The sequence below is a fragment of the Clupea harengus genome, chromosome 8, assembly GCF_900700415.2.
Source record: "Clupea harengus chromosome 8, Ch_v2.0.2, whole genome shotgun sequence".
NCBI lineage: Eukaryota > Metazoa > Chordata > Actinopteri > Clupeiformes > Clupeidae > Clupea > Clupea harengus.
The window spans coordinates 29898529-29912956 of record NC_045159.1 but is presented as its reverse complement, the minus strand read 5'-3'; the positions used below and the strand labels follow the sequence as shown (position 1 = coordinate 29912956).

At 43.0% G+C, this 14428-nt stretch overlaps 1 protein-coding gene across 1 annotated transcript in view; it reads right to left on the bottom strand.

Annotated features, from left to right (window-relative positions):
• Positions 1-14183, bottom strand: part of emsy (EMSY transcriptional repressor, BRCA2 interacting) — a 15381-nt gene extending 1198 nt beyond the window's left edge. The window contains exons 1-19 of the mRNA XM_031572675.2: positions 14048-14183; positions 12863-12974; positions 11536-11635; positions 11347-11421; positions 11073-11248; positions 10809-10967; positions 9365-9624; positions 8499-8733; positions 8167-8388; positions 7932-8081; positions 7054-7227; positions 6357-6493; positions 6079-6255; positions 5380-5584; positions 2216-2374; positions 1843-2022; positions 1377-1585; positions 705-1280; positions 177-563 (exon numbers count right to left, since the gene is read on the bottom strand). Of these exons, the coding sequence (XP_031428535.1) occupies positions 177-563; positions 705-1280; positions 1377-1585; positions 1843-2022; positions 2216-2374; positions 5380-5584; positions 6079-6255; positions 6357-6493; positions 7054-7227; positions 7932-8081; positions 8167-8388; positions 8499-8733; positions 9365-9624; positions 10809-10967; positions 11073-11248; positions 11347-11421; positions 11536-11635; positions 12863-12974; positions 14048-14080 (3726 nt within the window). The 5' untranslated portion in view covers positions 14081-14183. The remainder of the gene's footprint in view (positions 1-176; positions 564-704; positions 1281-1376; positions 1586-1842; positions 2023-2215; positions 2375-5379; positions 5585-6078; positions 6256-6356; positions 6494-7053; positions 7228-7931; positions 8082-8166; positions 8389-8498; positions 8734-9364; positions 9625-10808; positions 10968-11072; positions 11249-11346; positions 11422-11535; positions 11636-12862; positions 12975-14047) is intronic.
• Between the last annotated feature and the right edge of the window lie 245 nt (positions 14184-14428).

Here is a 14428-nt window from a genome sequence, read left to right as displayed (position 1 = left end):
AACATCACAACAAGATTCAGCTGCTTGCTGGTGGGGTTTTTTCCCCACTTCTTTATTTTGCACTTTGCAATAGAAGCTGAAATATATATACTTGGCAGAACTTTGTTTGAAACCCGAAGTGAACTCTGTGATGATGAACAAATCACTGCTACCTGGAAGAAGCTCCCACACTGTACCTGAATGACATCCAGTTCCTTGTTCTTTTGGGAGGCGAGGCCTGCTGGCATGTGGCTGTATTTCCCGAGCTGTTGTTTTGAGTGGTGCAGCACAGAGGCGGAGGCGGAGGAGCTGATGAGGGAGGTGGCGGGAGGCTTCTTGTCACTGGAGCTGTCCACGACCATAGGCTCGGCGCTGGGGTCGATCTCAGCCTCCATCATGGAGATCTTAAGGATGTCGGAGGACACCGAGGGCTTGTCTTTAGGGTGGCTCGCGCCCGTGCTGGTCTCCGGCACCACTTTGCTTGTTGCTTCTCCACTGCTGCTGGTTCTTGGGGGTGACATGTGACACGTGCCAAAGGTAATCTTGGTCACGGTTGCTCCCTGGGTGATGATGGGCTGCTGAACCTGTTCAAGCAGACGAAGAGTTGTCCAAAGGTTGTGCAAACATGTGTTCTTAAGAGAGAGAGAGAGAGAGAGAGAGAGAGAGAGAGAGAGAGAGAGAGAGCTGTGGCATTATTCCACTATTCCTCACAACTACAGACTCACCTGGCCGGAGAGGGGCTTGTCAGAGGATCCCACAGGATGATGCGCCTGCAAGGGTGGCGGATGGGACAGTGGCGAGTGGAGGTTAGGCCTGTTGTGAGACGTCGGGGCCTGTTGGAGCTTGGGCAACTGGGGGGTGTGGGGAGACGTCGGGGCCTGTTGGAGCTTGGGTAACTGGGGGGTGGTGTGGGGAGGCTTCATTGAAAGGACGACCACTGGGTGAGTGCCAGCGCCTGAGGAGGACTTTTCCTTCGACGGAACCAACTCCTGAGGCTGCGGCCCTCTCCTAGGGGCTAGGGTGGAGGAGGAGGAGGAGGAGGAGGAGGAGGAGGAGGGGGGCAGGCTGGCTGGGGCTTTGCTCGGCTGGGTGGTCTGCGTTAAGTGAGGTGGTGGTGGTGGTCGGGTCGGTTCTGACTGGGCTGCCAGAGTGGGTCTCTGTTGATGCTGAGGCTGGACGGCGGCTTGAGATGACCTATAGAAGAGCCCTGTCTGTGGATCCAGGGTGTCGCCCTCCATCTCTCCTTCCTCCATCGCCTGCTCCTCGGCCTGTTTGCTCAACACAGATGGACTTCCTCCACTCTGTACGACAACAATGGCAATAGCAGATCATAACACATAGGCAACACAAACGAACACAAAACTGCCTGAAAATGAGGTGGGTTCTGTCTGCGGTACCTGCTGGATGAAGTGGGAGCTTGTCGACGCAGACGACGTTGGGCTGGACTTTGCCACCGCCACCACTGTCTGAGTGTTAAACAGGGATGAGACAACCTGCTGCTGCTGCTGCTGCTGCTGGGAGGAGGAAGAGGAGGAGGAGGAGGAGGAGGAGGTGGCCACCACACTGACTGACCCTACAGCAGGGGCACTGGATGGGGGGAATTGACCTGCACAAAAACACACAACAAAAACGTCCATCAATGCCAGATATCAAAGCTAGTTTCACAAAACAGTGAGGAACTGGTGTTTCCTTTCAATCAGGATATGGATGAAGAAATGAAAAGGACATTGAACACTGGGAATCATTCTTTTTTGCAGGGTACAAAAAAAATATGGACTTTGACTTTGTATTTGTCAACAGGAACAGGAACAGGAACCCCCTAACCCATGAACCATGACTGGCTGACTGAAGAGCTTCTCTTACTAGCACAGCAGCCCCTGCTCATACCAGCTGGGATGTACTCTGTGAGGACCTCAGCCTCCCCCTGTGGGTGTCCAGGAGGCTCTGGGGAGGGCCTCTTCTCCTGGGCCGATTGAATGGGAACAGCCATCTGGCTTAGATCAATGGTGTGCTGCCGGAGTTTGGAGTCGCTCCTCTCCCTCACTGAAACAGATCAGTGGAATGACTGAGTTGTTAGGGGGGGAAAACCCTGTTGTCATTCTTCCTCATACAAAGAGAGTCTCCTCTGCTGAAGCGTTATGCATAGAAGGTTAGCAACAATGCAACTGGCAGCAGAAGAAATCAACACTAGCAGAATGGAAGAGAACCAGACCGATAGCAGAAGTAGGAGATCCACCTGTCGTCTGCTGGAGCTCAAGCAGAGCCTTAATGGTGGAGGTGGCAGACTGAGACTCCCCCAACACATCCTGGTAAATAATGGTGGGACTGGTCTCAACCTCCTGTTCAGTCCACTCCTGCCCCCTGGAGGCCATTACCCGAACAACGGGTTGAGCATCTAAAGCCAAGTCAGAAAACAGTTTTAGTTTTGTTTTGTTTTTAGTTATATTAAAAACTGTGAAATGTTTTAGGTTGGAGATACCAAAAACATCTATGGTCAGCTGCCTCAGCTACCACAAGACACTGGTGCGGTCAGTCAATCCAATCAGAAGTGTTTATAACCCTCCTTATAAACACTTCTAAGTCACTTCAAAGCTGCTGTAAGTGATTTTAACCCCAGGAGTCTGGGTCTAGATACAGGCACTGTTGGGGTTCAGATATCCTGTGATATTTTCTGAAATGTAAGCAACTTTAAACAGTGGTTTCATGACACGTTCATCTGTTTGAATTCAGCACAACAGGTCCAATAATATGGAAGCAGTATACTTGTCAAATTTAATCCAACTCTCGTCTCGAGTTTTGCTGCCGGTGGGCAATACATTTAATCCAACTCTAGTCCAAACCATCTGACCTATCAATTAGCTGAGTTCAAGCACCCTGCAAAGCATAACGACGGAACCGTTAGTGCTGCAATGGAATCAATACTGTGAAAACTGTGGGAGTTGAAACAAAAACAGAATGAAAAAAAAAATAAAATAAATGAAAAACACATGAGATTCCATTGCAGCATGAGAGGACTACTACCCCCTGTTGGTCAAGGCACGGGCCAGACTGCCTCGTGTTCGCTTTGTGCTAAAATGCTCAAGTTGTGTTTACAATTGTGTCACAAGAGAGATATATATATATCTAAGGACATATTTGCATAGCTGGCTATAGCAGAGCCATATAGAAAGACTGCTGTGCCACTCCCCTTGAATTCATCTAAGCTCTATGTCAGATATACGTTGGCAAAAACGCAAAAGAACAGCACTAGTACAAACATACTGTTAGATTTGCGCAGCATTTCGTAAACAGGTATATGTTTGCCCCATAAAGATAAGAAGTTTTCAGGGATGAAGGTGATGACCCGATGTATAATGAAACATTGTTGACTTTGACTTTGACATTGTTTATATATTTGTATCGTATATATTGTGTTTTTTGGTTCTTATGTGTAGTACTTTTCCTATGTGTAGTACTTATTTGTGATTTTATGTTATGTGTAGTACTTATTGTGTTTCTATGTTTTTATGTTTTATGTTTACTGTATGCACCTTCACACCAGAAAAAATTCCAAGTAGGTGTAAACCTACTTGGCAATAAATCCCATTCTGATTCTGATTCTGATTCTGATTGTGATTCTGATTCTGATTCTGATTGTGACCTATACGAGAGCCATTTTCCACCAGTCAACCCAAAGCCCCAGATATGGGTGCTGATTTGGCCCAATCCACAGTAACACCGATATCGTTATCTGATCATTTGATTTGGCCCAATCCACAGTCACACCGATATCGTTATCTGATCATTGAAACGGCAATGGAGCCATTTAGTCCATGACACACAGGAAACATAGTTTGCTTCAATGAACATGACGTTGTAAAATGGTGTCGTGACTATGAGCCAAAACGACAGCAAGGCAAATTAAAATCATAGTTTGCTTGTGTCGTCATTGAATATGCTAAATATGCGTAGAATGAGCAGTCTCTGTGACTCACGCGTAAGGAAAACGTAGCTGTGCCGAAGAACATCGAGGAGGAGAAAGGCTCATCGCAGGTTGAAAGGCTCAGATTGACACAGGTTCAGGAGCCGGTCCCTGAAGTATCCATGATTTCACCCAATTAGTGTGTTAGTGTGTGGTTTCTCCTTATTTTTCACCTCCGCCTCTTCCTTTCTTCTTCCACAGCCAAAAGACAGAGGGCTGACAACGCTAGTGCCATTTGCAACTTCTTACCAGACATATTCTCCGTTATAAGTAGCTATATTACAAAAGTGTCTGTTGCAAGAGTGGTGTAGAAATGGTAAGCAAACACTGTTTTGTTTTTACGGTGCAGTCCTAGGTCTTCCTGTATTCATTGTTTGATGTTCTATTCGTTCCATTTAGTTCACGAGGAGCTTGTGCTATGACTGATGATTAGTCATGATGATAAACAACAATACAAAAAACATGGAAGTGACCTCAGGTAGTCAGGAACAGTTTTGCTTGGTTCATGCCGTCTAACTTGTTGCTTTTAGGATTCACTGAAATATGATCCAACGCCTGTTCTTTAGCCTAGGACTCAGTGTAACATTATGGATTAAAGCAAGGAAAATGTCTGTGCTTGAAGTTAACAGATAGAACACCAACACCAAATCAAATTGTTTCTAAATCGCTTCTAAATTGTTTCTAAATCTAAGTCGCTCTGGACAAAAGCGTCTGCTAAATGACTAGATGTAAATGACTAAATGTAAATGTAAATCCTCACAATAACTTGAAAGGTCTAAATGGCAGAAAAATACATGATCTGCTCACCCATTCCTCAGCCTATGGAATACGTCTTTCAAAACTCTTTCGAACTTCCAGTGCTCATTCCATTGGCCTCTAAACAGTGTATGCTGCAAAATAGGCCTACTGTTGTTGAATGATTACCAATCCAAAGGATCGCAATAATGATATGAATAGCCTATTCACTGGAGTATTTTTATTGAGACTTCACTGAGCCCCAGTGTAAAGAAAGGTTTTTATTAATAAAGAAGCCTGCCGTATTTTCTAGACTATTAACCCCACCGTATATAAACAGTATTACATTACAGTATTATGTTCGTTGACTGCACCCGTGTATTGTTCCGATGTATTCAACGTTACCTCATGTCTTGTAGTTGTGGTGGATGCTAAACGTTTAAGTTCATTAATCCCCTGGAGCCCCAGCACCATGAACGATAATCTTCTTCGGCTTCACAACCATTTAATTAACGTGTTCGAGAAGCGCCAGGGCGTATCCACTAACTATACAGTGATACCAGAGTAAGCCCTTTCTCCGAATCTCAAACAACCCCACACCGGCACAATGCCAGAGAACTTTAATCCATGCCGAAATGTAAAAGAGTCTTTAATCTCTATTGTTCTCCCACAGTGGTATTCCAGACTAATGTTCTCACACATACCTTGAGTGCTATGCATTGACTCAGATGGGGTTGGGCTGCTTTCTGTGAAGGTTGATGAATCGTCCTTCGGCACCCCCTCCTGGCCAGGGAGAGCTCCTGCATCTGCGGGTCTAGCCACCTGCTGGAGGGTCTCACTCACCAACTGTCGAGTATGCTCGCTCACAACAGCTGTCTGAAAGGTCATCGGCTTGGGTTTGATTAGAACCTGAAACCAGACAAAAATAAAACATTTAAATTTGTACTTTTGTTGAAATGTATACTTTTATTCATAAAGGAGGCAGAAAAGATATTTAAATGTATAGCTAAATATTGCAAATTGGAAGTACTTATTCATAATCCAAAAATGGAAAGCCCCATTCTAGCAACTACAACTATAGAGTCTACAGATGAGTTTGGACAGTTAATTATCTAATTATGTTTCATCTTCAAAAGCTGACAACTAGAACAGGTTTTGTGGAAAATGGAGGATTCTTTGAAAAGACTGATGGACATGTCATCAAATTAAAAGCATGTTATGGCACAATCAGTCAATTCAATATGATCTGTGATTTAAGCTAATCCTAGCTTAGTTAATTTATGGGTGATTCCAACATACAAACACACTTTTCCAAACTCTGTCCACACACACACCTCACAAACAGAAGTAATAGCATCAGTCATGGAATCGATCATTCCAAGATTTTTTTTATTTGTATTTACTTGAGTTTTTCCTTGCTGTCCATATACTATCTTGGTGGGGATGATTTTGGTGGTGGTAGTAGGCTGCATTCCTGGGCCGATGCCTTTGGGCTGGGTGACGATCATCTTGGTAATAGGACGGGAGGCAGTGATAATAGCTGGCTTTGCTCCGGGAACTGCTTGTAAAGTCTTCTCACCCTGTAGTAGAAAGATATTACAATGAATCAATAACTATTCAAAACAACAGTATTTTGAGACAAACAGTAACCACAGACGACAACACAAACATGAGGACCTACTCCTGCATTTAACAGCGTGGTGACAACATTCTTCCCAGGTAATCCTTGAATTGTAGTTCCTTTCCCCGTTGTCTTCTGGACCACAATGACATTTGGCTTGGAGGTCATCGGGATGGTGGTGATCTTTGTGGTTGTGCCTAGAGTGCAGAGAAGTGCAAAGGCATGTTCCAGGAGCGCATATTCTACACAGCAAATGTCCAACCTCTCAGACTGAATTCCCAGACGTCATGTGAACAAAATGCCATACCAGACACTATGCTACTGCTGATAATCTTACCAAACACTATGTTACTGCTGATAATCTTACCAGACACTATGTTACTGCTTATAATCTTACCAGACACTATGTTACTGCTTATAATCTTACCAGACACTATGCTACTGCTGATAATCTTACCAGACACTATGTTACTGCTGATAATCTTACCAGACACTATGTTACTGCTGACAATCTTAGCAGACACTATGTTACTGCTTATAATCTTAGCAGACACTATGTTACTGCTTATAATCTTACCAGACACTATGTTACTGCTGATAATCTTACCAGACACTATGTTACTGCTGATAATCTTACCAGACACTATGTTACTGCTGACAATCTTACCAGACACTATGTTACTGCTGATAATCTTACCAAACACTATGTTACTGCTGACAATCTTACCAGACACTATGTTACTGCTGATAATCTTACCAGACACTATGTTACTGCTGATAATCTTGCCTCCAAGCGTTGCAAGAGATTTGGGGACCACTGTGATGATGCTGCCACTGGTAGTTTTCACATAGGTGGCCCCTCCTGGAGAAGTTGACATTCTGCCCGCTATTGTGGGGCTGCCTGTCGGTCGTGAGTACGTGGCCTGGGTGCCTGAGACAAATTACAGTAAACACAGAAAACACACTGTATTGTTAATGGGGGGATCAGATCCAGTACAATTATCAAAAAGACCAGCTGCTGGAGAACACATCAAAGTTCATATTTGAGAAGCCTGATGTGCAAAGTATATCAATACTTTAAAATGTAAGTTACGTCAAAATCACTCCAATCGATTGGTTGCTGGGCATAATTTGAGGTTTTTGGAGCCATTTGCTCAGCCTTTTGCTACTCCACTGAATTTGCGGCCCTAAATTATTACTTTCTCTTTGATAAAATTGGGAGACACCTCTAAGCAGTAGAATTATTTTGTCATTTTACACCACTTGTTTTGATATATTGTCACTTAATGCCTTTTTTTTCACTCTGGCAAGATGACTGCCAATGGAAACTAGCCTTTTGGCTATAATTGGGTGCATTTACATTTTAATGTTCATGAATGTACACTGTCCCTCTTGATCAAATAAATCAATTGATTGATTGATTGATTGAAGTTATGGCTCATAAAGTTCCATAGGAATGAAAGAAATGTTAAAAGTGAAACTAGACATAAACTAAAGGAAAATGAAATGGCTCAGTGACAGACCTAACAGTAAACTCTTCCTTTATGCACGGTCCCAAAATGGCGATTTAAATTTTTTTTCAGGTTTCACACAGAATCGAAATTGAAAAGGAATGGTCAACAAAAGAATTCCCACCTGTGGGTGTGGACACCAGCTTTGTTGTCATGATGGCTCCGTTACTGCTGACCACCATGATGGGTGAAGCACTGTTGCCAGGCAACGTGGCAGACGACGGCTTGGGGAGGATCTTACTTGGTTGCATCTGCTGCGTGATGATCTTCACTCCTGTTATAAAAACAGACAATCATAATTCCTCTTCACGTAGGCAGGTGTATAAATCAGAAATGTGATTTTCCACAGAGGTGCTCACCAGACTCCTGCTTTATCTGGATGGTAGGCTTACTGATAGGGGATGTAGAAGTGGTCTGAGCCGCCCCCAGTGGAGACGGAACAGGGCTACCCTGCTGGATCTGTTTGGACGCCTGTTGTTGGTTTTTGGGAAACTGGGCCAGGATCTGTGTTGGTGTACCGACCAAAGTCTTTGGAGAGGGAAGTCTTGCTGTGGCAACTTTCACAGCTGCTGAGGAAGTGGCTATTCAATTTATGAAGAATAAATCAGATATGTTTACAACGAGAGCACAACTTAAAGAAACAAAAAAACAAACAAAACAAAAAACAAACGTGTTAACGGAGTACCCTTACCTTGAGCCACAGTGGACATTACCACAGAGGGTGTGGAAGACACTACGGAGGTAACAGCCACAGTGTTTGTGCAAGAGCCTGGGTTGGGACTGGTTGGGATGACAACCGTTTGCTTTTGACTGGAGGAAGTGAGAACGGACGTGGACACCAGCTTGGACATGGCCGCGTAGTTGTGGGACTTGGAGAGGATGTTGGGAACAAAGCTAGAGCTTTGAGAGGTGGTTACAATAATCACCTGAGAAAACAACAACATGAAACACATTTCACATTGCCCTGTCAAAGAGAATGCTTTTTTCATCACAATAACAACAACAGCAACAAGAGAGACAACAGTAACCTCACAGATGTGTGGTGTGCTTTGAACATTATTCACTGGGTGGCACCACTCAACCAACCAATCAATCGTAATGAGCTATAGTAATGTGCCTTCTAGAGGCCAACTTGCCATAACAAAAGAGTCATTTTTGACTAAACGGTTTTTGAGCTATTGAAAAGTGTCCGTTGCAGCGCCCCCAATGGACAAAAGACGAAATATGCTGTGCATCCAAAGAATGTGGTAGTGACCTTTGACCCTTTATGTCACAACATATTGGTAAGTGAAGCGCTATATTTTGGCTTTGTTTACTGTGACACTACTCAAGAAAAGAGTCAAAATGAGCTGGTCATGTGGTCCCTAGAGGCACACTTGCCTTTCAGGGGGCAACAGCAGGAAGGGACACGCCCACCTAGGGACACGCAAACCTACTAATCCCTAAAAGCCATGAGGGGCTCAAATCATGGCAAGTTTCATGTGGATCGGTGAAGTCTAAATCATGTGATGGCCAAAATAAGTTTAATCGTGTAAAAATAATTTTTAGCAGACTGACCTTTTGGGTGGTGGTGTTGGTAGTAGGTGTGGTCGGCTTGGTGAAGGTTATCTTTACTGGGGAGATGTGAGGAGGGAGAGAGTTGGCGATGCTCTGCATGATGTTGCTCATCTTTGGGCTGCCGCTCACGGGCACGGTGATGGTTTTGGACATCGGGGGCATGATCTTGGGCACTTCCTTAAGCATCACTGGAGTGGAGCTCGAGGAGTTGGTGCGCCGACGTTTGCGAGGTTTCTCATCCTCGTCGGCACAGCTCACACCTGAGGGCCACACACACACACACACATACAGCAGGAGCTATGTGAAACATCTGGACATCTACAATATCTGTTTGCCGTCTCACACCTGAGGGCCACACACACAACAGCAGGAGCTATGGAACATCTGGACATCTACAACAATATCTGTTTGCCGTCTCACACCTGAGGGCCACACACACACAACAGCAGGAGCTATGTGAAACATCTGGACATCTACAACAATATCTGTTAGCCGTCTCAGGCCTGTTTGTGCAGACTGCTGATAGACAGTAAGGGGTTACACCATTTCACATTAAGATTTGAGGTTCGCAATAGGGTTTTTCATTTTTTAAATTAAAAGTCTACTTTTAACAATTGGGTTTCTCTTTGTCAGGTTTGACAGTTCTTCTCAAGTATCTGAGTTAACTGCCAAGAGACAGTTCACAGGATGTCCTGGGTTCAAATACACTAAACGACATTATTAATTCAAATTGTCAATCCAAGTTACTTAAGGGAGTATCTTTGATATCCGAACACCAAATCTTTCATCTTTCCACTCTTGACCTTTCTACCAGTGCCGAGACATGAGCCACTTCTGCTTATAAGTGTTTATGCATTTGGATTGTCACCATTTTAAAATGGGCAAGAACCTACATTTCAGAGGCATTTTGGACCTAACATTTCTCAACAGATTGTAGTCCTATTTTCTTTAAAACTTCTTACTGTTAAAATCTCTTAAATCCAAAATTCCAGATCTGCTATATTGCTCTGAATATTCATGGTTTTACCCGTTTTAAGCTAAATTCCTTGTAAATGAGGTTTCTGAGTGCAGTGCCTCCCTATCCCAAACACTGTACATGTCACATCCCTGCTTACTCACAACATGTACTCATCATCTTTGGGAAAAAGCCAGCGTCAAGGCCAAACTAAATCATGTTTGGAGACTGGAAGGGATTTCAGGGGCAAATCCCCAAAGAATATTGGTTTCATTAGAAAAGGGAATTACTATATAGGAATTACGATTCACTACATCACCAAACTCATTCATTGTATTGGTAGTGGCGTTCCCATTCAAATACACTCACACTAACACTGAGGCAATCAAATAGACATTCATAGACTGATTTGTTTCTGTTCAAGCATTCAAGATGTGATGAAATCCAACTTTAGTAACAGTATCGTAAACCGACGGTCACTCCACTTACTCTTGACATAGACGGTGCTTCCGCTGGGGAGGACCACCACATTGGACGCGGGGCTGGCAGGCCGTGGGGACTTGACCGTAGAAGCTCCGCTGCCGCTGGGCGCGTTGGCCACGTTGGTGGCCGTAGATGTTGTGCTCGTGTACGAGTAGCAAACCACCACTGCAAAACAGAAAAGGCATTATGCATGGAGATTCTCAAAGCACCAGGCCCCTAGTGAGAGGATCTGTACACCTAAAATGATGCCATATCTGATGGATGACTTACCTTCTTTATTACCAGTCTCCGCAGGTGAGAGAAGGGATGCATTTTGGTGGGCTGTCGCACTGGCCACAGCATTAGCAGTTACTGTGAACGCTGTCTGGGGAACCAACCTGGGCATCAAAGGGACCAGTCTACGCCCTTCCACAGACCATTCGGAAGAACTGTTTGGTCCAGACATACTACACAGCCAGGGGAGAACAAAAAAAGGAAATGGCACCCACCACACAACAAGTCGTATCTAAACCACTACACACCATCACAAGAAGAACAAACTTACTGATATGCAATTGTAGTCAGGCGCTCGTCATTTACTGCTCTGCGGACCTCTGCGCGATGCCGTTCAGTAGAGATGCTAAATAAGAAACACAACTTTAGCATTATTTTCATTATTATACCACAATGCAGACCAATTTCACCATACATACTAAGTCACATCCATATGCACACCAAGGACGAAACATGATACCTAAGGACTTTGGTAAGTTCCCCAAGAAGATCTTTCTTATCCTTTGTGAGATCCCCTTGTGCTCGAAGAGCACTTATAACACCAGCGTACGCCTCCAACTCTGTGCACAAAAAAATTGTGATATAATTATATTCATTTTGCATTCACACAACAATCACATTATCACTTTATAGAAACAGTTCTAGCTTACAGGAGTCTGTTATATGTATTTGAAATAATGTCAACTCCTGTACTGGAGGTCCAGGGCTCGCAAAAATCACCAAACATTGCCCTGAGTGAAATAAAACTCCCTCCTGGACCCGCTTCTTCTGCGCCTGACTTGCTATTTGGAGGGAAAACTTTGACCACCAAAAGAACGAATCGTCAGGATGGTTGGTCAGGTAGGGAGGGAGCTTATGCATTAGTCAGAAAGTTGTGTTTGATGCCAGAGTCCACGGCCACACCAGCATTCCAAGCCAAATAGTGCACCAGAAAAGAAGAGATCAATAGAGTGTTGTGCACATAACAGACAAATGTTTATCTCATGATGTGGCATTTACACCACAACATGAATTCAGGTTTCATTCAAGTTTAATCATTTGTTATTGTGCAAACATATCGTCACAGTCAAAGGACTGAGCCACAGCGTACACGGAGTTATTTTACACACATGTGCAGTGAAGAAAAATGTTAAAGCCTGAGAAATCAGTGTGAAAATCTAAATGTGATGATATAAAGTAAAATCACCAGAAGTCTAAAGATATCATTAGTAAAAATAGATCACTCTGATGTGCAATATGCACACCTTTACAAAACAGTAGAAGTCAATTTAAAGTTTTGGAAGAGTGATTTATGTACAGAGAATATCCCAAATATGTAAAATAGACTTTGTGTAAAATAGATTTAGTAAGATGCATAATAATATTTCTTATGATTGTTGCAGTCTGTGCTTGTTAAATACATTTTTTTTATTGCTCGACTCGATCTACTTTTCTACATAAAAAATGGTCACCAAAAAATATTTTTTTATTTGGGCTCGTCTAACTCATTAAGGGCAATAATTTAAAAATAAAGGGGCGTGCCAGTCATAACTTTGTGACTAACTAAGAGTAATTCAAGTCCCCAAGCGCTAAAAGTCACACCCAAGTCTGTCTGAACTAAGTAGTAGCCCCGCCAAGTGGTTGTGACCACCCTATTTTGGTTCATTCACCATGAGACTTGACGTCAACTGAGTCTTTAGTTAGAAACTTTTCGTGTGAATTAGGAGTACTCTTAGTGGTAAGATAAGATGCTTTGAGAATACAGGCCCTGAATAAGAAAGCACAGAGAGAGCACATGACAAACTCACCAAGCTTCCGGAGTATTCTTTTACACTCATCTCTACCCAGATCAAGGAGGGTGGGCCACACCACAGGCATAGTGCCAACCAACTGTGGTTTCTCCTGCTGGATCATGTACTTCTAAAAAAAAAAAAAAAAAAACACAAAAACACAAAAAGAAGCTCTGAATAATAATAATGCATTCACATTACCATTTTTGATGTTCCTTTGATTCCTGTTTGGAAGTCAGCGACGCAACTCAAAGTTCTATACTGTAACAGTACACCATCATTTTACAATAACAAGGCCTTGTTGGGAACGTTTTTTACAGTTTAGAACCTCCAATTTAGGACATTCATATTTAAGAGCCATAAGGAAGTTACAACCGCTATAATCACTTCTGAAGAGATCAGTACAAGAAGACGCAGGGCGCTGTGAGGACACTGCCTATGTTTATAAAGAAAAACGAATGTTAGGTAACGTTACATTGAGCCGGACATTAGCCTATATGTTGATGCACGACGCAACTTTGTTGTTTTGTAGACAAAGCATAGTGGGTGCACTGACAAGTGACGTTGCCACTGAACTTAACATGACATTTCATGGTGTTTGCATTCTTTTGCTTTTTTGGAAGGCAGCCAGGAATCTTTGTAGGTTCAGCTAATGTTAGCTGTTTAACAGTTAGTTGGCTGTCGTTAGCCATTAGCTATGATAGGCTAACAGACAAGTAAATCGATCAATACAAATACTGTAAAATGTAAATTGTTTCCCCTCATATTTTAGAATATGCTACATTATCTTCATAACTGGTGTGCAATTATTCTCCTCTTCCCATTATGACAGCCAACATATTGAATGGTCAACTTTAACGTTAACGTTACTCATTGCTAAACTAGGACAGATATGCATAACATAGGTTCCTCCAGCAAGCAAATCAACAGAAGTCAAATGACACCAAACACAATCAAAACGTAACATTATTCCTGTATTAGAATGATTAACTAGCATTCTAACATACAGTTTTCGGCTGCAAATGGAGGCCAAGGAGGCGTAACAACACAGCTAGGATAGCTAGCTACCTAGCTATTACAACCAGCTCAATGGTAATTGCTGTTGAGGTAACGTTTGGTTTCTTGTTATTGTTAACTCAGATGTCGTAGATGAAGGACAACCACCCGATTCAATAGATAACCATGGAACGAGGAAGAGATTACCTTTTTGATAATGTGCTGGTAGTTAGGAATCATAGCAGTGAGAACCACATCGTTAATATTTCCACAAAAATGGGCTCAGAAACTCATAATTGTTAGCCCTTCTTCTTTGAAGGGTTTTATGGTAGTGTTGACTCGATAAAGCGCATTACCGCCACCTATAGCACAAATGTCCTCAGCTCTTCATCGTTCTCATTTAGATAGTGGCTCTGGTTTCATCTTCTCTCAAGAATTGACCAATGGTAGTAGTAGTAGACGTTATAAAATAAAAAAAGATGGTTGATCCTCCTATGCACCCTTGTCAACATTATTAAGTGGAATTACAAGCCATCATCTCTACAGTTGAGTGGAGTAAAGGTCACAATGTTTTATTTTCCAGTTCAA